Below are 24,553 nucleotides of genomic sequence, written 5' to 3'. Positions count from 1 at the left end.
ATCATCAACGCATTGTAATTTACTATTTACCATTTATTCAAACAAAACACTAGCATGTGTCAGGCAACACGGTGTGCTCACCCAGCTTAATCACAGCTACCTGCACAGGTGTCATCATCTTGTCTTATTTCACCCATTTCTTGACCAGTGCTTTGTTCTGATAGTTTGACAGCATACATGCTACTGCAAACAGTTGGTTGATGTTGTAGGCATGGGTCAGGAGGATGACGCCATCAAAAAGTTTGTTCTCTTTTATCCTCCTGATGACACGCTCCACATGAACCCTCAGTCTGGCAATGGCCTGTGTCTCCCTCACCTGATAGTCTGGCATTTGCTTCTGCTTCGACAGAAAAGGTGGGCAGTACACTTTGCATTTGCAGCAATCGCTGATCAGGAAGCCCTTATCTACCATCACTGCCATGTTTTCAGTCAACAACGCAGCTATTCCAGACTGTTTGAAAATCTCCTTGTCGCTGACAGAACCACCATACTGACTGGAAACAAATGTCACTGCGCCATGTGGGGCTATGCCAACCAGGGCTTTCATGGTGCAGTGAGATTTGTATGTAGAATACATTTCACTTTGGAGGAGGAGTGAGGATGGTGTTTGACACCTCAGCTCTGTGCAATCCAGGATCACCTGTGTGTCTGGGAAATCTTTGAATGCCTCTGGGAGGTGGGCTTGAACTTCTGCAGGTGTAAGCCAGATGCACTGTGACCCCAATAAAGTTGTAAGAAAACTTGTCCATGTTGCAATGATGCGGCTCACAGTGGACTGGTGTATGTTGAAGCGGTTTGCAAGGTCCCTTTCTTTCAAACCCACTGACAGGAAGCAGAGAAAAAGGAAGAACTCGTCAATTGGCTGAAGCAGCTGTCTCTGGAAGATAAAAACAAAAAAAGGGTACTATATTAATGTCATGAGAGTAGCACACCATGGGAAAAACATTAAGTTGTTTTAGTTCTCTGATGTATTCAAAAATGATTGAGTACTATAGCCTTTTAGCCTACACAAAAGCAATGAAATGTCAGAGAAACATTTTCCCTTCAGTTTGTGTTTAGAGTGTGTGTTAAAAGAAACGTAGCCTACCGTTGATGGACGTGCGTGTGTAACCACTTCTTCATTCCTCTTGGCAGCTGATATCGCTCTTGTGACACGAACCATTTTATAAATGGAAGGCTCAATCAAAAACCAGAAAGCCATCAGGTGGTTATAGCTCGGGAACCTGTACACAAAAGACACATGTCAGTCATTAATTGACTCGTTAACTGTACCACATGGGCTAATGCTTTCCTCTTGTTTGCTATAATACATTACAATTCAAATAGACTGATTAAGAAGGCACTTGTTGCAGGTATAGTAATATACAGCAGTAACATGTAACAACTACATTAAAGCAGCAGTAATAATCTAAAACATAAAGGGAACATTTTACACAGAATGACTACTTTTACTCTTCATTCTTAAGTGTGCAACTGGGAGAAACGCAGTGGATATTGACATGTACTTTTACTTTGGTAAGGTTTTGAAGATTTCCACTTGTAGTAAAGTATTATCAGTATGTTGTTAGTATTAGTATGTTTTACTCCACCACATTTAGTTAACCTTCATAGTTTCTAGTTACTTATAAAAGCACATGATTTATGATTCTACATGTTCAGTTCAGGAGTATTTTCAAACCATAGTATTTGTACTTATACTTCAGTTAAGTTGAGTAGCCTACTTATTCCAACACTGCATGCATATAGTCAGCAGTCAAACGGCAGGTAAACAGGATTCTTTATAAGCTAACCCATCTCAAAAACTTGGATAGAATTTAGCCAAAACATTACCTGGTATAGAATCGGATGTTGTCGTCGGAGCCAGCAAACCGCTGTAAGCTAAACTCTCGCTGGACTCTTAACTCCTGCAGTTCCTTCTGCAGATCCTCCACTGTTTTGGAGTTGTCTTCTGTAGCTTGAGAGGACATGTCCAGTGAAGCTGGTTCAGGGGCTGAGCAGTAATCATGGTCACGGACATCCATGTGCTCTTCCTGCTCCTCCCGAGAGACTGGTTCAGTGGGCCGCTCCCTTCTCTCCCAAACACTAGCCCGCGGTGTTTGAGCAGTGAAGTGATTCCACTCAAACAGAGTTGGTACAGCACCTTTCACAAGCCTCCTACGGCCATCAAGGGTTTTTGGCTCTATTAGTTGATCCGTAGCGAAGTGACGACTGCAGACCTTGGAGTGAGAGGAGATTGTGAAGTTATCGCGTCGTATTTTAACCAGCCACTGTCTTCGCAGCTCGAGTTCGGTCGGAAAGCCATGGAAACTTAGGACCCCGTTAAATTTAGCTGACGCCGTACAAAGTGGGACACAGCAGTGCTCGGAGTAGTTCTTTACTTGTCTTTGCAAATGCTCCGTTTTGAAAATCTTCCGTCGACTCATATTTAAACCATAGATTTAAACAGTAAAACATTTGTGGACGCTCAGCTACGCAGACCGGAAGCAAACCGGAAGCTCCCAAGCAGTATTACGGCTAAGGCGGAAGTACGTCTCAGACCCTAGTGCATGTAGCCTATTGTGGGGCAATTACTCCACTCTCAGGGTCAAGGGTCAAATACCTTAGCTATCTTAATTGATACAATAAAATACCTATACACAAAGGGGGTGCCTGGGGCTAATCTAATTGAGGGGCAATTACTCCACTCTTGGGGTCAAATACCTTAACTATCTTAATTGATACAATAAAAGGCCTATACACAAAGGGGGTGCCTGGGGCTAAGCTAATTAATCACTCCGGGGGGTCTTTCACGCCAATCTGACATCAAAGGGACTTAGCTCATTTGCATAAGTAGGGAGAGGTATGACCTGTCACACCACCTGTCACTTTTTTGACGAAAGGAACATCATTACTACTACTAAAATGCTTTCCTCTCACTAATCACCATGGAAACGCAAGATTTCTTTTCAGCACTGTAGCCATGCTGACAGAGAGCCACAGCTCGATTGAGCCTTCTATTCCCATAGCACTCAGTAGTAATGATTTTATGTGCTTTTTTAACGATAGAATTGTTACTCTTAGAAACAAAATTAATGACCTCTTACCTTTGACCAGTATAGTGTTATCAACAGCTCCCGGAAACGTAAGTTCTAATATTACACTAGATAGTAAACTAGAATGCTTTTCAGCCATTAACCTTGAACAATTAAATTGCTGTTGAAGGAAGTTTTTCCATTAATTAGCACTTCTTTATTAAATATTATGAATATGTCTTTATTATCAGGCTATGTTCCACAATCATTCAAAGTAGCAGTGATAAAACCTCTTCTTAAAAAGCACAACCTCGATCCAGAGTTTTTAGCCAACTATAGACCTATTTCTAATCTTCAGTTCCTCTCAAAAATTATTGAGAAAGCGGTCGCAAAACAGCTGTGTGATTACTTAAAAAACAATGATTTATTTGAAGATTTTCAGTCTGGCTTTAGAACACATCATAGCACAGAGACAGCTCTGGTTAAAGTCACAAATGACATTCTAATAGCCTCAGACAAGGGACTTGTCTCTATTCTTGTTTTGTTCGATCTCAGTGCTGCATTTGATACTATCGGCCATGATATCCTATTGCAAAGACTAGAGCACTTAGTTGGCATACAGGGAACTGCTTTAGGCTGGTTTAGGTCCTATCTATCTGAATGCTCTCAGTTTGCACGTGTTAACGATGAATCTTCCACGCAAACCAAAGTTAGCCATGGCCCCTGCGAGATGGAGTTCATGACTTTATGAGCTGTTCATGAGCACTCATGAAACATTCATGAACAACTCATTATATGTTCACTTGTCATGTTCATGAACCAAAATTCTTAAAATGCTCATGAACCATTTTAAAGAGCAGTTCATGAAATGTTTATGAACATTGTTCATTCATATAAAGTTCCTGTTTTGCTCATGACAGACTTTTATGAGCAATTTATGAACTTTTCATGATCCAGCCAATCACAACATTACAGTGTTGTAGTCAAGTCACCAATTCACGAGTCCAAGTCACCCTCGAGTCACCACTCTTCGAGTCTGAGTCCAAGTCCGAGTCACCAAGGGAGAGTCGTAGTCGAGTCCGAGTCCAAGTCCGAGTCACCCAAGGAGTGTCCAAGTCGAGTCCGAGTCCGAGTCATCATTACCTGTGTTCGAGTCCGAGTCCAAGTCCGAGTCACTTAAGAAGAGTCCAAGTCAAGTCCGAGTCACAAGTCTTCATGTATTAATCTTCGTGGATATATGTTTTGAAATGTAGCTGCTCCTCTACATTGCTGTTATCCTGTCTATTGAACTGCTGTGAAGCGACTTTGGCTACAATTCTTGTAATAGGTGCTATACAAATATAAAGCTTATTTCTAATATTAATATTATTATTATATATAAATACACTATATTTAAAATGAGTTACCTTTTAGAGAAGTGATTATATTTGTATGCCAATATTTTTCCTATGGTAAAGTTTTCGTTTTGCACTTTTATTTTGATAGTAATAAGATCGGGACTCTTATTTTGAAGGAACTTTTACGGGTTAAATCAGTTTAGATAAAGATTTAGCCCCAGAAAGCACATGGCTACTTAGCATGCAAAATGACGTCATTATGCATGTTCAGTAGCCATGTGCTTTCGTGTTATCGGCTGAATCTTTATTTATTTATTAGATCACGTTACTCTGATGATAGTGTTCAAGACAGCCTATATGTCTGAACTCGATCCTTAGAGTAATGCAGGGTGCGAACTGGAGGGGAGCAGGGGGAGCTATGGCTCCCCTAGTGGTGACATGAGCTCCCCTGGGAACATGGTTTGTGACATTTGGGGGGAGCTCTCTAAAATACTGATATGATGACCAAATAAATTCCATTTTGGGCATGTTTATTTTTTTTCAAAGGTGTAAAATAAGTGAAATAAAATTATATTTAGAGTTTATGATTCATGAAAAAAGTGTCGCCTGCTTGCACGCTGCCCGCAGCTCCACCCACTACCCACTCACTCGTTTAGTTAGCACTGCATGTTTACCAGGCATTGTTGCTGCTGCTGACATGTCGAAAAGAAAAAAACAACGTACCTTGGGCAATTTCTTTAAAAAGACGGCCAAACAACCTGATCAAGAAGACCAACCGAATGTAGCTGGTGGTAGCACATTGTGACTGCTGCTACAACAGAACCGAGAGAGGAGGGAGCTAACGTCAGTGCTAGTGCTAACTTGACAGCTAACGTTAACTTGGGGGCTGAAGAGACACAAGAAGACGAGCCGTTGTGTGTGTGGCGTCAATCAATCAATCAATCAATGTTTATTTATATAGCCCAATATCACAAATGTTACATTTGTCTCAGTGGTCTTCACAGTGTGTACAGAATATCAGTATGACAATACGACACCCTCTGTCCTTAGACCCTCACATCGTACAAGGAAAAACTTCCAAAGAAAACCCAGTTTAAAGGGAAAAATGGGAGAAACCTCAGGGAGAGCAACAGAGGAGGGATCCCTCTCCCAGGACGGACAGACGTGCAATAGATGCCGTGTGTAAATTGAAAAGATAATACATTTGCAACATAGGTAGTCCAAATGTTTGGAAATGCATGTGTGTATATAGGAAGATGAATCCACGAGGATATCCATCCAGGACCTATGATCCAGGACCACAGCCACGACTCAAGATCCAGCGCTCGCGATCCAGGACACAGGACCGCAGGATCATCCATGATTCCGGATCCCAGCGTATATAGACACCAAAAAGAAAGACATTTGGGGAAGCTGGGTTAATCGGAACATGAGTGTACACGGGTATAGACAGAGAGAAGGAAGAAGTAAGATGTCCCCCGACAAACTAAGCCTATATCAGCAAAACTAGGGGCTGAATCTAATCAGCCCTAACTATAAGCGTTATCAAAAAGGAAGGTCTTAAGCGCACTCTTAAAAACGGATAGGGTGTCTGCCGCCCGGACACAAACTGGAAGCTGATTCCACAAATGTGGAGCTTGATAAGAAAAGGCTCTGGCTCCCATTGTACTTTTAGAGATTCTAGGAACAACCAACAACCCTGCATTCTTGGAACGCAATGCCCTAGTAGGACAGTAGGGTATAATGAGTTCTTTAAGGTAAGATGGCGCCTGCCCATTAAGGGCTTTGTAGGCGAGAAGAAGAATTTTAAATTCTATCCTGTGTTCTATAGGGAGCCAGTGTAAGGCAGCCAGAACCGGAGTAATGTGGTCCCTTTTCCTAACTCTGGTTAGTACACGAGCCGCAGCATTTTGAATCAGCTGAAGCGACTTGATTGACTTCTTGGTACTCCCTGATAATAAAGAGTTACAATAATCCAGCCTAGAAGTAACAAATGCATGGACTAGTTTCTCTGCATCGTTTTGAGGCAAGATATGCCTGATCTTTGCAATGTTACGTAGATGGAAGTAGGCGGTCCTTGAAATTGATTTTATGTGGGCGTTAAAGGATAAATCCTGATCAAATATAACACCAAGATTCCTTACAGTCTCACTGGAGGTCGCGTCTCTCCAGGCAGTGAGAGGGTTGTGTTGTGCTATAGCTGTATTATTAATATTAATATTGTTCATGGTTGGTGCCGCTGGCTGCTCTTATCGCGTGTGTTCGGCTCTGTGTAGGCTACAGCCATAATAGGCCCTATAGCCCATGTGAAACAATGTAGCCTGTTTTTGAGTCATTTTAAATTTATTTAATTAAACAGTCAAACGTTACATTGGTGGTTCGTGAATTATTTATTATCAAGTTGATTGAAGTTTGCGTAGCCCATACATGCTCAGGAAATCTGTTGACATTTACATGATCCATCGGGACGTTTCATGTACATGTAGACCTGTGGCACTACCCCGTGTGCAACAGATTTTCTCTTTATAATAGGCCTATGTCTGTGCTGTTGCTATTAATGCACGGATCAGCATTTACCCCCCCCCCCCCCCCGTACATGAACAGTTCATGAACAGTTCATAGCCAGCCATTGAATTATATTCAGTGACTGGGTATGAACTGTTCATGAACGGTTCATGAAGTTGTTATGAACAGTTCTTGATATGTTCTTGGTTGAATATCCCTACACACTCACTGAAAACTCCATTTCATGAATTGTTCATGAACCTGCCTAAAACCATATTCCATGAATTGTTCATGAACCATTCCAGCACAGGAGTTTCAGGAGTAGTTCATGAACTGCCCTAGTGCCATTTAATGTTCATGTCACTTTCATGAACAGTTCATCAACTTTGTTATGAGCTGTTTATGAGCTGTTCATGAATATGGTTCACTAATATTTCATGAACTTTTCATGACAAGTTCATGAACAGTTCACTATCATCTCACTGGGGGGAGTGCCACAAGATTCAGTGCTCGGAGCTATTTTGTTCACATTATATATGCTTCCGTTAGGCAATATTATAAGAAATTATTCTGTACATTTTCATTGTTATGCGGATGATACTCAACTATATTTATCAATCAAGCCTGATGAAATTAATCATCTAAATAAAATTCAAGACTGCCTTAAGGACTTAAAAACGTGGATGACCTTACATTTTTTTATGTTAAAGTTATTGTACTTGGCCCGGAGAATCTACGAAACAAATGATCTAAAGATATACTAACTATGGATGGCATTAATTTGGCCTCCAGTGAGACTGTAAGGAATCTTGGTGTTATATTTGATCAGGATTTATGCTTTAACGCCCACATACAATCAATTTCAAGGACCGCCTACCTCCATCTACGTAACATTGCACAAATCTGGCATATCTTGCCTCAAAACGATGCAGAGAAACTAGTCCATGCATTTGTTACTACAAGGCTGGATTATTGTAACTCCTTATTATCAGGGTGTACCAAGAAGTCAGTCAAGTTGCTTCAGCTGATTCAAAATGCTGCAGGCTACGTGTACTAACCAGAGTTAGGAAAAGGGACGACATTACTCCTGTTCTGGCTGCCTTACACTGGCTCCCTATAGAACACAGGATAGAATTTAAAATTCTTCTTCTCGCCTACTGTTACGTGCCGTAGTGTGTGTGTGGTGGTGTGTGTGTGTGTTTTCTCTCTCTCCCTCTGATTTGTCCCCAGGTGCAGCCTCTTCCCAGGTGCAGCCTCTTCCCAGGTGCTCCTACTTTGCAATCAAGGATTCCATATAGGACCGGAAGAGGACGGCAGTGAGGGCCTTCTTTCTCTCCTTCTCGTCTGGCTGCATGTGTGCAGCCTGTCTCTGTGTACAAGCCAGCCTAGTTGTGTTGTTTATGGTACCATTGTGTGGTAATGTGGCTGGTGAGCCGCCTTACGTATTGACGGATTAAAAACCTCACTTAAACTCCTTCAGCCTTCCGTTTCCTCTCCTTTTTCTCTCGTCCGGCTGTCTGGTGTGTCGCTACTTCCCTTGGTATCCCTAGCTCTACAAGGGAACGTAACATGGGGGCTCGTCCAATCTTTGAGACAAAGAGTGAGTATTTGGTTGTTGGTTAGTGTTATTGTGTTTGGTGGTGAGCAGTAGTGTATATAGGTGTAGAATTGGCTGTGATATTATTTACTGTTGAACAGCTTCCTCAGTTTAGACAGGGGAGTGTCTAGCTGGACTGAATCAGTCCTTCCTTCGGATACTCATTTTTTATTTTGCCTTTTTTATTTTCAGGGTAATCCTGGGTGGGGATTTATTCCCTGTTGGGGGCAGGCGATTCAGGGTTTCGGCCGCTGATGTTTGCCTTTAAAGTCACCTCGAGCCCGGCACGCTCCAGAAGATAGTTAGGTAAAGGTTGGTAGGCAGGATCTGGGGAAGTTTGTAAATAAATATATAATAATATTTGTAAGTAGCCGTTGCTAAAGATGGCTTTTGTGTTGGAGCAGTTTGTGGCCAGTCCTACTGTGGGTCAGCTAGACGGGGGCAGGAAGGTTGATTTGCGGTTTGTTGCTGACCATTATCATGTTTCTGTTTCCTCGGCTCTGGTAAAAAGTGAACTCAAGGCTACTTTGATAGCTGGACTAGTTGAACAGGGGGTTTTGAGGCGGCCTGTTTTAGTGGAATCTCCTGGCACGGTGGTTCAGAGTGCTACGAAACAGGCAAACATTGTCACCACACCTCAGTTTGACTCGTTTCGGCAGGATCCTCACCTACGGGGTCTAAAGTAGATGCCAGGGTAAAAGTACGTATGGCTCGTCTCCAGTGTGAGAGGGAGGAGCGTGAGCGTGAGCGAGAGTTTCAGCTCAGGAGGGAGCTGGAGTTCAGGAAGTTGGAGGCAGACACTGCTGTCCGGATGCGTCAGCTAGAGCTCCAAGCAGCTGTGGTGGGTGATTCTGCAGTTACACCTTCTGGTCCTGCTGCCTCCTTTGATGTGAGCAGGCATATTAATTTGGTCCCTGTGTTTCGGGAATCAGAGGTGGAAGTCTATTTTGGTGCCTTTGAGCGCATTGCTGCGGCCCTGCACTGGCCAGAAGACGTGTGGGCTATTCTATTACAGTGCAAGCTAGTCGGCAAGGCTCAAGCGGCTTGCTCTTCTCTTTCTGTCGAGGATAGTTTGGAGTATGACAAGGTGAAAGGTGCTATTCTCAGGGCATATGAGCTTGTGCCTGAGGCCTACAGGCAGCGTTTTCGCGGCATAAAGAAAGCTGCTGGCCAAACATACGTGGACTTCGCGAGGGAGAAGAAAGTCCTCTTTGACAGGTGGTGTAGAGCGTGTAAAGCGGATGACATCGCTTCAGTATGTGAGCTGATGCTGGTAGAGGAGTTCAAAAACTGTGTACCGGAGCGTACGGTAGTCTACCTCAATGAGCAGGCGCCATCTTACCTTAAAGAACTCATTATACCCTACTGTCCTATTAGGGCATTGCGTTCCAAGAATGCAGGGTTGTTGGTTATTCCTAGAGTCTCTAAAAGTACAATGGGAGCCAGAGCCTTTTCTTATCAAGCTCCACATTTGTGGATTCAGCTTCCAGTTTGTGTTCGGGCGGCAGACACCCTATCCGTTTTTAAGAGTGTGCTTAAGACCTTCCTTTTTGATAAAGCTTATAGTTAGGGCTGATTAGATTCAGCCCCTAGATTTGCAGATATAGGCTTAGTTTGTCGGGGGACATCTTACTTCTTCCTTCTCTCTGTCTATACCTGTGTACTCTCATGTTCCGATTAACCCAGCCTCCCCAAATTTCTTTCTTTTTGGTGTCTATATACACCGGGATCCGGAGACATGGATGATCCTGCGGTCCTGAGTCCTGGATCGCGAGCCCTGGATCTTGAGTCGTGGCTGTGGTCCTGGATCATAGGTCCTGGATGGATATCCTCGTGGATTCATCTTCCTATTATACACACATGCATTTCCAAACATTTGGACTACCTATGTTGCAAATGTATTATCTTTTCAATTTACACACGGCATCTATTGCACGTCTGTCCGTCCTGGGAGAGGGATCCCTCCTCTGTTGCTCTCCCTGAGGTTTCTCCCATTTTTCCCTTTAAACTGTGGGTTTTCTCCGGAAGTTTTTCCTTGTACGATGTGAGGGTCTAAGGACAGAGGGTGTCGTATTGTCATACTGATATTCTGTACACACTGTGAAGACCACTGAGACAAATGTAACATTTGTGATATTTGGCTATATAAATAAACATTGATTGATTGATTGATTAAAACCTTTGATCTCTGGACACGTTGTTAGTTCAAATATAAACACCTGTGTCACGGAACACGATGATGTCATAACTCCAATTGACATAATTAGAGCAGCAGACTAATGACGTGGCCACTGGAGTTCAGACTGTCTCAGCCTATTATTTTCCGTCTGATGGAGACTTCATACTGACTTCAACATGTTCCACATATTTTAGACATTATTGGTGACGTATGCTTTTAGTTCCAAAGTTTTCAGTTCAAATAATCTGCTGCTTGTTCCAATGGACAAATCCGCGGAGCCGTTACGTTATGTCCACAGAGCCGTTACGTTTGGACCAATCCGCGGACTTCCTCACACACACACATACTCGACAGGACGTTGCGAGGCTCGCTGCTGCGAGGAGCGGGACAGTGTGAGCTGGCTCACTGGTATGGGGTCGGCAAGACAGCGAGACACCGCGGAACTCAGCCTGAGCACACATACATACATACTCCCAGCCAGGCTGCGTGTGTGTGTTTCGGGCTGGGTTTTGCTGTGTCTTACTGTCTCGCAGACGGCCACTGGGCTCACAGGGAGGGGGGGGGGGGCGGGAGCTCCAACAAGCCGTTTAGGACAGAGAGTGAATACACATAGCTACTATACAGAGATGCTGTATGAGAAACCAATGTGAGTTTGGAAAATTGCACAATATAAATCTATTTTAGAATACCTGAACAATGGAATTATGATCAGTAGAAATGGGACCTTTAAAACTAAAAGAGCTTTACAAAAAAGTAACACAATTAAAGATGTTTGGAGTTTTATTTGAGTTATTAATTTAAATGTGTTGTCCAAGAGATGCTGATTTGAAACCGTTGTTACATACAGTTACGGCATTTCCTGTTTCTGCCGAAGAGAGGGGAATTTGTCCAAAAGCTTGCCGCTGTATTTACACCCTCCATCTGACAGGAAGGAGCCTTGTTGAGCTGCAAGGAGTGGCGTAGAGAACACTCCACGGAGTTCACTACGTCACGGAGGGGGAGTGTGTAGGGGTAGGGTGTAGGGCGTGGTTTGGGATTGGGCCAAAATGTTCTTGCCAAATATTTACTAATCTCTAAACTGGATAGCTGATTAACAGATTTAGCTGTTCTCAGTTATTTTTAACTTCACCCCACTGCTTTGGCCATGCTTCAGTATTTTTGTTTCAGCTTATTTTTTAATGAAAGATATTTCTATACTCCTCCCCACTCAGTCAGCCATTCTGCTTCCTTCAATGCCCGAAATGTTGGGATTCCCTTCAAACTGGATTACACACACAGGCCTGCTCAATCACCTCATCAGGCAGTAATGTGTTCCACCTGTGTGTGGTTATATATGCTGAGTAGGACCCTCCCTCATCCTCAACAACTTCATTTAAAAAGTGCAAAAACCAGGGACCTTCACCAGTTTCCCAACTCTTGCCATGGGTTGTTTAGCTGGATTGGGGTTTGTAGTTTTTTTTTTATGTATATATTTTAAATTAAGGTTTATTTTCTTTTATACATTTAAAACATATTCAATCTTTTGCAGGTGGTTCATTCTCCTTGTAGCAGTTGTTAACATTGAGGCACAAAATAAGCCCCCAATAAGTACGTTTTTGTCATTTTGTGATATTTTTCAACACTTGTGTGCTGCTATCTAATATAAATGTGTAATCCCAGAGATAAACTCTAAATGCCTTGGAAACTTGCTGCGTGTGGATCTCAGTCGACTTGGAGGAAGTTTTTTTGAAGTGTCCGCTGTCATAAGTAAGCTGACATTTCAAGTATATTGCTTTTTCTTAACTTAATCTAACTTTTAATTCAAACTGTTCTTGTTCGTTTCCTCAGATAACTCTTCAATCATCCTCACGCCAAGTTTATCTTCTCAGTGTGGCTTCACCATCAAGAAATACCACCTGGGAAACGCTGTGATTTATGCCTCCGTCCAAAACTGTTTTGCTCAAAATGTGGTAAAAACAACAATGCTAGTTTGTGACGCAGCACCAAATGTTTCTTTTGACGTGGCAATTCATTTTGAGACTTGTTTCCATGTGTTTTTAGGACGATAAAGCATTCACAACAAAACTAGGTCTGCGGCTACAATCTGACAATGTGGTTGAAGATGAGTTTTACCTGGTGGAAGAAACTTGCTACTACTCTTCCTGGGCCTCCCGGGAAATTATCTGTAAACCCAACTACATGGAGGCAAGTGAACGCAGCATGGCATGTTCCCGTCCATATGATTAGTGGCTTGATGCCTCGTATGAGTGTCAAGGCCGGTACATTTCATGTCACTGCAAAGATTGATTATCACTTATGGAGTGGCCTCATTTCTAGGTGTCTGTGAAAAAAGCAGCTCCAAATGATTATAACCTGCCTGCATACCCCTACTCGGATCCCCGAAAAGCTGCTGAGGTAAGATTGGCTAATTTTGCCTTTTTTTTCTTATTCTAGAAACATCTTGTATGTAATGGCTTGATATTTGCCTCACAGCAGCCCATGGACGCAGGCTTCAAAATCACCACAGTGGTGTTCTTCACTCCTGAGGAGAGGGTCATGCAGGTGGACGAAGCCCAGAGAAATGGTTATGGGATCTCAAGCACTCCTACCAGGCTGGTTCTGCGAAGCCCAAATCCTTCACATGAAACATACACCAAGGATGTAAGTGGACTGCAGTTCACTGAGATTCAAACAACTCTCACTTGATATCTTTCCCCTCGGGCAGAATTGTTAAATCACTTGCAGCCCATTAGGTACTTGCTTACACTTACAGCCATAGATACAATAATGTAATCGGATGGATTACTTTGTCTGGAATCTCGTTGGCACTCTTAAATCAGTGAGTTCTTATTTATAACCCCCCATATTTTTAGGAGGGACATTATGTTACCACAGTATGCATTTACATCCACATGTTGTGTAATCTCCCCCTACAGGTAGCAGGTGTGCCGATGACTGTGCTCAACACCTCAATTATATTTGAGAAGACGAAGCTGACGACTCAACTTTATGCAGGAGCCGCTTGTCCTCAAGCTCAGGGTAATGTAAAGAGACTCACTGATGTCATGTCTTCTAGTGTTTTTCACTGGGAATTTGGGGCACTTTTTACTGTCAGGAATTTAAAAAACATATCTGCCACTATATTATTTCTGATTCCAGGATTTTTTAAATATTAAACTTTTGTAAAAATGGAGTCAAAAATATCTTCCCCACCAGAATTTGAATCCAGGAAGAAGTTTTTTAATTTATTTTAAGGATGTGTGGCTGTACAAGTGCTACATTCATAATTTGAATTCTCCTTTTTCAGATTGTTTGAATAAAATACGAAGGATTAACCATTTGTTCAGTCAAAATATTTTGAGAATTTCACTATTTCCAAAACGTTAGCCCTTTTCCTTAAATCTTTCCATGTTAGACCTTTCTTTAAGTGCTGTATTTATTTGGTGTACAGGTGGGGTTTTCTTTACTGAAACCTCAATCCGCTGGTTCCTGCCAAGGCACATTGACCCTCTGATTTACTCGAAACACTTCAGACTGTTGGAGGTGAACATGGGCGTCGATGGGAGGAAGCTCGAAGCTACAGAGTTATCGGCCAGAAACTATTCCCTGACTCTCGATGACCTTTACGTCATTGTTGAAATTCCTATTGGGGCTGCTGGTTGCCAGATCAAGGTTAGATAAAACAATTTAGTCCATAAATTGACGAGGACGTTTTAGTCATGCAGCTATGCAAAAATAAAAAATCAGAAATATTACAAAAGGGCAAAATGTAGATGTTTATATTTTCTTGGATCTAAAGAATTTCTCACAAGAGTGGAGAAATCGACATAGTTAAATGGTAAATTAAAGTCATTTTAGACTTTAGAGACAGTTTAACAAGCATTCACACTTTGTTGTTTCATGGAAGATAACACTACTGAAATCCTGTTGGTATGTACAAAACAAATGTAAACAGATCGTGTGAGTATGTTTGTCTGTTGCAACATCTAGTGCTTCATTGCCAGACAAATTTCCCTTTTTTATTTTAATCTGTAGATGATAATGTTATTCAGGAAAGGCCTTACTCAGGATGTTTGTTTATGCAGAGTCATGCCCAGGATGGTCAGTACTTCACTTCTTATATGATTGAGCTGATGCTCGAGTTGCTCTGGACTGAAGACGACACTAATGAGGACACGAGATACAAAGTCTTCCTCCCCGTCGAGACCCCCCTGCAGCTTCAACCTCCACAAGTCATTGACGGTGAGTCATATTATCTTGGTACTCATGCTACTTTTTTTACATAAATTGCAACCTGCCTTAATTTCTTCATTTTTGACCTACAGCCACTGTTCCCAAGGAGATGATGTTTAAGGCGTTGATTGGGCCGGTGGGCTATGATGTAATGCTAAAGAACATCAGCTCCCCCTCTGAGGTTTTGTCCTTGGCTGACTGCATTGCCAGAGGCTTTAAAGTCTTTGACCAAATGTCCCCTAACGGCTGCTCCAAGGTCTATACTGTTGAAGTGCCCTTCACGGACCGTGTCGTAGGACAAAGGGTGAGCCTTACACTCAACGTGGGAAATGAAATGCATTTTTATTTTTTTGTTAGCTAATAACTATCTGTTTCTCCCAACAGAAAGAAATGGGGGTTACAATTTACAATCTTCATCTGACCTTTGGCTTCCTGGTCCTACCAAAGCATGCTCCATTTACTGCCACTGCTTATCTGAGAGCTAAACTTGAAGACATAGGTCTGTACCCAAGAGGAATTCCTCCGTCTGCAGCTCCTCCCTCTGCAGCTCCTCCCTCTGCAGCTCCTCCCTCTGTAGCTCCTCCCTCTATCTCAGGCAGCTGTGATGATAAGAATTTCTATGTCCTCGTGAAATACGGGACCAAAGGATTCAACTTTCAGACCATAATGGGAAAACGAATGCTGACCGGGAGCCTGGCTCAGCAGTACGGCTTAATGGACAACGACACACATTTCAGTTTGATTGTACCATTTTCTGCAGCTGATGCTACGGTCGAGGTATGACTCTTAACCAAAGTTTTAAATTTGCAGGGATTTGTCAAGATAGTCCTCTTTAAATCATAATGTATTGTTTCTGAAAATTCTCAGGCTGTTGAGCTGTCATCCATCAAGATCAGACTGGATGTGACTCTGAGATATCCGAAGACCAACACAACTATCCAAGACTTCTCCTTGGCTTGCAACTTCATCACAAAGCTAATTGGTTTGTTAAAGAGAATACGTTTTCTTGTGTAGGCTTGAATCTCCAATGCATACAAATGTCTGATCGTCTTTTTCAGAGTGTTTCCCTAATGGGACCATCACGGCTATAGCTATAACCCTGGAGTCTGTTCTCAGTCTGAACCCCAGACGGCTCACCCTCAGAAACCCAGCCTGTGGCCCCACATACAGCAACGACCAGTACGCTTATTTTGTCTTCACTGCAAACTCCTGTGGGACGACCAGAAAGGTAAAGCATGCTGCTGAACAGCTTGCTGATCGCGGTAGGTTTAAAACTGAGAAATGACTTATTTCCATTGTTGTCTTGTCTAGTTTTTGCCCAATATGATGCTGTATGAGAATGAAATCTCCATCACAGATGAACTTGAATTGAGAAAGCTGTCACAGTCGAAGGAGCCGGAGTTTGAGTGAGTATCTCGAGACTTTGAATCACCAAGCTGAAGGTTGGATGATTAATTTATTATCAAAGCGGTTGCTTGAAAAATGACATGGAAGATTAATTAACAAAGTGCTTCCGGTTTTCAAAATGTCAGCTTTTTAATGCTTTCTGTTTGTCTTAACAAGATCAACTTCAGGTCATTGGGTTTTAGACTTTTGGTCAGAAAAGAAACATTCTCAGCTTGGACATTATTAAAAAAAAAACTAAATCTGGGTTTTGCAGCTGTAAACATTCATGTTCACCATTATGTAAACTGACAGTCTGACGCCAAAAACAAATGCAGAGACTTTATAAGCTAACCATTTGGCAAAACTTAGAACTTTAAAGACTCTTAAATGGTATTTTCCTTATCGGAAGTCAACTGGTACGCCATAAATCCTTCCATGGTGCAATCCCAGATGTTACCGGTGCCAATGGGTAACAATTTAACAGTTCCAAGTGTTCCCACTTAAGAGTTTTCTTCTTTCAGGCTTAAGGTGTTCTGTTACTATGACATCAACACAAACCAGGCTATTGGCTTCAACACCCGACCTCGCAGGAGTGAACCGTACGCTGACGATGCACGAGGCGAGATGCAGGTTGAAATGAGAGTTGCTCTGGGTAAAGAAAGTTCTTCAGGCCTTGCGTGGTTTGTTTTTGTCTTGCATGCTTGCTGAGGATTAGATTTATTTTGTGAAGTCTTTGGAAACCCTCCAAAAGCTAGAAACTGGGGGAAATAAGAGTTATTTCTATCATGTCAACATGTTGAGAACTGTATGCAAAGAGACAGGATAACCCTTTCTATCAAAATGCAGGATTTGGGGTGACTTGGCTGTTGACTGCGCACATGAAAGCTGTCTTACCTAAGACAGTCCTTGCCCTTGGCACATCTAACAATACTACATAGTTGCTTTAAGTAATTGGAATGTTTTTTTTCATAAAGTTAATCTTTAAACCAATTAACTGAGTTGGCACCTGGGATGTTGACAATGTACATCCAAGTTAAGCTCTTCTGCATTATGCACCTTAATGTTCTTTACAGGCAGTTTCTATTCCTGTCTGAATCCTTAATAATTTGGGTCAACATGTTCTGCTTCACTTCAGACAACTCCTACAGTGTGTTTCAGCGCGTTGAGGACAATCCCATCACAAAGTATCTACAACAGCCGCTGTATTTCGAGGTGGAACTGATGGGATCTTACAACCCTAAAGTATCTCTTAAGCTGGCGCACTGCTGGGCGACGCTGGAGGAGGACAAGATGTCCCTACCTCAATGGGACCTCATAGTTAACGGGTAACTTGTATATATTTCTTTCTTTTTTCTTGTCCCAATGAAATGTTTGTCAAACCGAACAAAAGGGATGGTTTAAAATCATAGGGTGCTCATTTTGTAGACTTTAGGACATCTTTACCCAAATAAAATAACTTTTTTTTTCTCCATCAGTTGTGCAAACTCAAGGGACCCGCACCCAGTGATATTCCACTCTGTTTTGTCTAAGGGCAGAGTTCATTATCCTTCCAACTTCAAGCGGTTTGAGGTCCCGATGTTTGCCTTCGCCGAAGACAAGGATAACTTGAACCGCCAGGTGCTATCAGTCATAAGAATAAATATTCTTTTTATTTTTGGATGCTTCAGAGTTTGGAAAACAAAAGTATGCCGTCTATAACAAATCCTTAAATCTGTTCATATCTTGTAGGTCTTTGTTCACTGTGAGGTGGTCATCTGTGATGTTAGAAATCCAGTGGATGCAGCTTGTAATGTACAGTGTTCAGACCAGGACAACACGATGAAGGGTATGCTCTCATACATGCTGATTTCATTATCCAGTAATGTACGATAAGGTTTACACGTGTTGGCTCAAATTATAAAATGGGACAATGGCTTTTGAATAAAGTGGCTAAGATATTTATTTTTCTCCCACAGGTCAAAAACGTGCCATTTCAGATGACCCCGGTTTCAAACACGTGACTTCAGGACCCATCATTATAATGAGCTCCTAAACTAAATCCTAATAAAATATTGTATTAGTTATTGAAGTTTTTCTTTTCATCTATAGTTGTGTTTTCTACGGTTATGGGTAGGTCCAAAATGATTCTCTGCTCCAAACCACATGTATTTACTGTACAGCAGCTGTGTGGTCTGCAAAGGCTACAATCCCAAAGTTTCCTTTTAGAGGGAGTTTCTTTTACACACACCCCCCTCCCCCCCATTGGACTCCTATTTACTTCAGAAACGGTGACATCACTGTGTCACACTTGCGCTTCTATTGGGTAGCACTGCAACACATTGAAGTGACATCTGGTATGGAGTCAGATTTGGGTCAATATTCTAGCGCGCAAAACCAGCTACTCACGAGCGGAAAATGTATTTTTACATGCGAGCGAGCGGCTATGCGAGAGAGAGAGACATCCCTCTTGTATGACTTGTGCCAAAGAATAGATAACTGAGCGGAGCACTGACGTGTCAACGTACGCCAACGCCTCCATTAATTTTGAATGGGTTGACGTAGAATACAGGCGACGTCACGGCGACGTATAATGCTGCGCTCAAAGTACGCGCTCACGTGGTGGCGGCGTAGCTTAGAAAGTGCTATCTTAGATGTGCGTGTGAATAACGTACGTCTCGCCTCCGTCAGCATTGTATAGTATCTGGTATGGGGATTAATAAGAGTTGTGTCTAGCAGCTCTCTCTGCTCGGGAACAGCTGATTGCTGCACGGCGATCAGCTGTCCCTCCCTCCCTCAAGGTGTGTTTGGGTGTGTCTGTGTCTCATTCACTGTCCCTCAGGTTGTAGCATGTTTCGATTGCCAGTTTGTGGCTTGTATGTCTTGTGAACGCAACGCTGGCATATGATGTGGCCTGCTGACATGGCCTCTAATAAACACACAGGACTAAAATAATACGTGTGTAATTCAGCCCAGATGCGGTGACTGGAGGCCAAATCCTTTAATGTGGCATATATTTGTGAAGTTGCACCGGTATGAGGCGCAGTGATAACCACGCACCTGTCAGACTAGCGAATGGACACTTTTCAATTTCAGGAGAATATTGAAGATGTGATTGGTTGTTCCAATCTCCGTTTCTCACGAGACCAGTGCGCTGCGGTTTACATTAGTGTGTACTGGACGGTCTGGACCTACTGAAACGGACGGCAAGGTTAATTATTGTGGAAGGATGGACCCCCATCCTGCAACGAAATGTGCTAAAATCACTGATTTATTCAGAACCCCTGTATGGTATTCAACTAACATTCAACGAGGTCCAGTTAGAGAAAATCTCCCCATGCAAAGGTCCAGAACATCAAAATGTCTAACTTGCTTCATGAATTAGTGATATATATTGAAGTAGCCTGCAGCTTTATCAATGTTTGCATGTAGTCAACAACTGACTGCCAATCAAATAAAGAAAGTACAATTAATAAACAATACTTATTGTCCATTAACATTGAACTCTACAGATATACAGTACATACTGTGGATATGTGTAATGTTCCTCTAGGGCTGCATTTAAAAAATAAAATAGCTTTTGAAAATATGTGCATCTTAAAAGTGCTTAATTTTAGATAAATAAAATAAAGTGTAGCAGCAGCTTGAGTTTTCCTTTTTCTTTGTTAACCGTTTCACACCCGACTTAACAGTTTCAGATGATTACAATATCAGTCTTTACACATAACAATTGAACAGTTTTAAAGTTTCTCTTTCTTTCCCTCTTATATTGCACCTCACTCGCTTTTTTTAAATTCAGTGCGAGAATTGAGCTCGAGCTCCTGCCAGGAGTTTAGATCTGGGCTGAAATGGTGTCAGGGCCGTTCTCATACACATGCAGGTGCTCAATGGTTACAGTGATACAAACACAGGTATGGTGAAAAAAGAGAGAACTATTCGAAGCAGAAAAAAAACAGCGTAATACACCATCTGACAAAGGCCTGTGCTATAATGCTACAATTAACTGGCTGTTCTTATAATATACTCAGATCAATAGGAGACAGAGATGTTAAGTTATACATCAAGGGTTTTGATTATTATTTACAGCAGGGGTGGGGAACTTTTTTCCTTTCAAGTTTTACAACATCCTCCGAGGGTCGTACAAATGATTTAACTCAACCTCTGCTTAAAAAAACTAAAATCACAGCCCATTAATTTCACCTTTCTTTCATGCTGTGCAAAGAAAAAGCAACCTCTTAATCCAAATATCTCACCATGACTCACGTATGCATGCATGTGCACGGTTGTGGCATGACCACCAAAACAATGATATGGACACAAGATGTGTGCAAATGTATTTAGTATCCTATCCATTTGAACATGATTTAAGTGGGGGGGGGGGGACCTAACCTCCTATAGGGAGGTCCGGGGGCATTTGTTTTTTAAATATTGAAGTTAAAAGCATCAATCTGGTGCACTTTGAGAGCAAAATTAAGAGATATGGATACATCTCAACACCCATATGAAACAGAACATAGTAAGCAGATTTTTCTTTTTGGATATTTTACAAATCACTCCCCTTTTAAACTCTATTCTTGTTATTTTTAAACAACTGTTTTGTTACTGTCATATAGTATTTTATACCTGTTTTTCATTTAGTCACTCATTAATAACTATAATGATCATATCAAGGTGTGCCTTAACCTCACTGAGCTGAGGTTATTTGAGCCTCTCAGGAGAGAGCTCTCTAGTTCCACCTGGTTGTAAAAAAGCTCTTTAAATTCGTTAGCATAGCTAGCTAACCAGATGCTAATAACAAGAGATCGCCACTGTGCTTACAACTAAAGACACAGCCACGAAAACACTGCGGCATGCCATGTGTACTGCTCCTTATGGGTACTGCAATATTTGAAGGGCTGAAGCGGCGTTCCGGTGCTCTCTGTCGGCACTCCTTTCAGACGAGACATATACCACGTGAAGACCATGGTGAAGACACGTTATGCTCGTGTTGTGTTCAAGGAACCTGGCCAGGAAAAACAGGTACTCGCTTGTTTAATTATTTTTGCGGTCTAGATTTCTTCTTCTTTTTTGAAGTGTGAAGTTGTCCGTCAGTCGGACGGATTCCCAACATTATGGCAAGGCAAGGCAAGGCAATTTTATTTACACTTTTCAGCACGTGGCGATTCAAAGTGCTCTACAGATTAAAAGCAAAAGACATTTAAGAACAATACATTATTAAAAAGGCATTTAAAAACAGGCATAATAAGCAAAGGTAATGAAATTAAATAAATAAATAAACACAGCAGGTACAGAATACATGACTAAAAAGGCATAGGCTACTGTGGTGTGAGTATGGGCAGTTCAATTAAAAGCAGCGGAAAATATGTGCGTTTTTAGTTTTGAAGCTAGGAAGTTTTTTCGGTGGACGTGCATGATTTAGGCAGTTCCAAATTGTTGGGGCATAATAACTAAAAGCTGCTTTTCCATGTTTAGTGGTTATTCTCAGAACAGAGAGCAGACCCGACCCAGAAGACCTGAGACTCCTGGATGCTTCATAGTGATGGAGGAGGTCGTATATACCTCGGTCCTAAGCCATTTAGTGATTTACCTGTCCTCTGATACAGGGCCCATAGCTGCTAAGGGGTCCAATATAACTGCTGAACCTTCAGGTTGTAACCAAGTAGAAGCACCATCATCAGGTGGCAATCGTGCAGTTTCTTTGGGAGGTAGTGTGACTGCACGCACACCCTCACCAATATCCCTCAGCCTTCTGCCCAGCTCTACCCTGGCTCTCCTTCTCAGTGCAGAATTAGACACGGGTGTTTTGCATCTGTTCATTTTTTTTAACAACAATTAATTATACCAACTAAATAAGTTGACTCTCTTTCACATTTTCTCTCTCACTTACTCACGCACTCTCTCCCCTCACTCTCTCTCTCTCTCTCTCTCTCTCTCTCTCTCTCTCTCTCTCTCTCTCTCTCTCTCCTCTCTTCTCTCTCTCTCTCTCTCTCTCTCTCTCTCTCTCTCTCTCTCTCTCTCTCTCTCTCTGTATTTATTAATATTACTATTTATTTATGAATTTAAATATATTTTTTATTTATCTTTGTATTTATGTATTTATTGTTGCAATGTTGAATCTTAAGTGTGTAAGAAGTTATACCTTAATGTGAACAGTAGACATCATGTGTGCAGCATCTGGAAAAGAAATACAAGTGATGGTTTAATTAAAAAACACATTTAAGCACATTTTTTAAACTAAAATTAAATTAAAGCCACACATTTTTGGTCAATGTTGGAAAGTTTGCTAAATTTAGTGCCACATTCAAGTTTTGATGCACAAACAATATTAAGAAATGCTGAATCCATAGGATACGTAAAAATGGTCAGTTGAACAAATGCCCTTTCTCGATTACCCAACACCCACATGCACAAGCACACCCTCCAAATGTTCAGTCTGTTATTCATATAGCACATTACAAGGACACACATGACAGAAAATCTTAAAGCTGAAGTAAATCGATGACTCCATGACACAGAAAAGGCGGCTTCACAGGGCAGGACAGATTTAACTTTGGTGAACGAGCAACACACGAATCAAGAAGCGCTATAAGTGCCTTAACATTTCTGGGTAATGGTTCACATTTATCATAATTAATTAATTAAATTAATTTTAAGTAAGATTTACTAACGTAATGTTGTGAATCATTCAGGCTAACTTATGCCCACCAAGATCAGTAAAAAGCAAATACTTGAAATATAAAATATACAAATTGAAATGTAAGATTTAATACGCATGTGGGGATGGAAACATACTCGCATAAGTCATTTATATCAACGTCTAAGTTTACTACAAGTTAAACTTATTTTTGTGTGTTACCAAGTTTAATGCCGAATTGAGTCTTCAGCAAACCACTCTCCTGCCATCTGAGCCCGCCTTTAAAAGCACAATGCCTCCACTCACATTAACGTCACTATTCGAATACAAGTTCAATATTAAAGTTATTCATTAATCCTGCTTTTTTTTTTACTTGACATACTGTTCCACCGTTAAATTAATATTAACTCTTCAAGGCTGGAACTTGCTCGGCTATCCTATCCACTTGCTAACGCTAACATTAGCTTATCTAAACTATGATCAACTAACAGAGTTTGACAAAAAAGTTCAGCATTTTGAGTCACTTGTGTATCAATCGACGCATACATAGGCCTACACATATAATACATATATATACCAACCACAAATACAAAATTAGAACAAAAATGTTGGATATACTTACTTGAGTTGATCATTCTTGAGTGAATTTGCCGCCTGCGAATGTTGGCTGTGAAAGCTCAGAGTAGGCTACTTGGATTATGGATAGTGGGCATTAGCGTAATGAAAAAATATGAATCTATCGTTTAATATTTAATTCAATCGTACAATGCCACATTACTGTAGGAGACTATTTTTGTGTTAAGTTTTTAGTTTTCAATGTTATATTTTATTTTAATGTTTCAATTCAATAATCAAAGAAATATATGAAGACGTTACACCCCCATATTATTTTTGATTTGTTCCATTCCAATGATTTCTGGCGCTTGCGGCTCAAATACGTATTAAGGATCTGGGCCAAATCTGTAAACCAGTAAAAATACTGCACTGCTTGCAAATGGAATGTTTAGGCTGAAAGCTCTATCTGGTGCGGATCTGGCCCACAGTCAAAAAACATGTGTGATCTACAAACGGATCTAAAGGCTTTCGTGCGGATCTGGCCCAAAGGTAATTGCTATCTGGGTACTTAAGGGTATACTCAATTAAATAGCTTTATTAGCATGACCTCAGTTATATATAGTATTGCCAAAGCTCTGTATAGTTGCAACATCTATACAAAATATAAATATACAATACTCCCCCTTGTGGCCAAAGGAAGACACAACTCTTGTCTTCAGATGTATGCTTGAGTGCAGCAAAATGTAGCACAGTGACTATTTTGTCAACATCATAAAACAATACATATTTTAGTAAACGGGACATTACAATCTCTGCACATTATATATTTGCCTCTACCATGGTGCCAAAATGAAACGAAATAAAATAAACAATATATAGGGGTTGCTTCTTCTTTGATAATTACAAATATATATTCTTGTCTGTGCTTGTTTTTGTGTTCAGGGCATACAAGGGGTGTAACATTATTTTAATACCAAAACTATATTGAAATAGAGTCTCGCTTGAACAGCAACTGCGTAGCAAAAAGACAAAATGCAAAATATGACACACAAGACAAACCACATACAGTCTGTTAAGTAAAATTCAAGCAATGCATACAATCATTACAATTTGAGACAGTCAAGCAAATCAGTTTCATCAAAATCAGTTTCATTAATAACA

The 24,553-nt window shown here is 41.3% G+C and overlaps 1 protein-coding gene across 3 annotated transcripts; it reads left to right on the top strand.

Annotated features, from left to right (window-relative positions):
- Nucleotides 1-12,005: 12,005 nt before the first annotated feature.
- Nucleotides 12,006-18,272, top strand: LOC117440076 (uncharacterized). 3 transcript variants are annotated; one of them, XM_034076305.1, is made up of 20 exons: nt 12,006-12,073; nt 12,158-12,216; nt 12,289-12,375; nt 12,457-12,578; nt 12,670-12,813; nt 12,946-13,023; nt 13,105-13,269; nt 13,545-13,647; nt 14,060-14,280; nt 14,694-14,850; nt 14,934-15,145; nt 15,226-15,618; nt 15,709-15,823; nt 15,900-16,069; nt 16,153-16,247; nt 16,749-16,879; nt 17,363-17,552; nt 17,703-17,844; nt 17,956-18,052; nt 18,183-18,272. In XM_034076305.1, the coding sequence occupies exons 1-20, from the start codon at nt 12,051-12,053 to the stop codon at nt 18,257-18,259; spliced, it is 2,781 nt and encodes a 926-aa protein (XP_033932196.1). In that variant the 5' UTR covers nt 12,006-12,050; the 3' UTR covers nt 18,260-18,272. The 3 variants fall into 3 exon arrangements, with proteins under 3 accessions (XP_033932196.1, XP_033932195.1, XP_071058048.1); XM_034076304.1 differs by having other exon boundaries at nt 13,102-13,269; XM_071201947.1 differs by lacking the exon at nt 12,946-13,023 and having other exon boundaries at nt 13,063-13,269.
- The last annotated feature ends 6,281 nt before the right edge of the window (nt 18,273-24,553 follow it).

Source organism: Pseudochaenichthys georgianus, chromosome 24 (genome assembly GCF_902827115.2).
Source record: "Pseudochaenichthys georgianus chromosome 24, fPseGeo1.2, whole genome shotgun sequence".
NCBI classification, from domain to species: domain Eukaryota; kingdom Metazoa; phylum Chordata; class Actinopteri; order Perciformes; family Channichthyidae; genus Pseudochaenichthys; species Pseudochaenichthys georgianus.
The sequence above is the reverse complement of the archived record's forward strand: the minus strand, read 5'-3'. Positions and strand labels throughout refer to the sequence as shown.

Excerpts from the sequence above, each read along its gene's own strand:
- LOC117440076 (XM_034076304.1), top strand. The coding sequence starts at position 12,051 with ATGGGTTGTTTAGCTGGATTGGG. Across the intron at positions 13,648-14,059 it reads CGCTTGTCCTCAAGCTCAGG|GTGGGGTTTTCTTTACTGAA; the intron begins GTAATGTAAAGA and ends TTTGGTGTACAG. Across the intron at positions 16,880-17,362 it reads TGAAATGAGAGTTGCTCTGG|ACAACTCCTACAGTGTGTTT; the intron begins GTAAAGAAAGTT and ends GCTTCACTTCAG.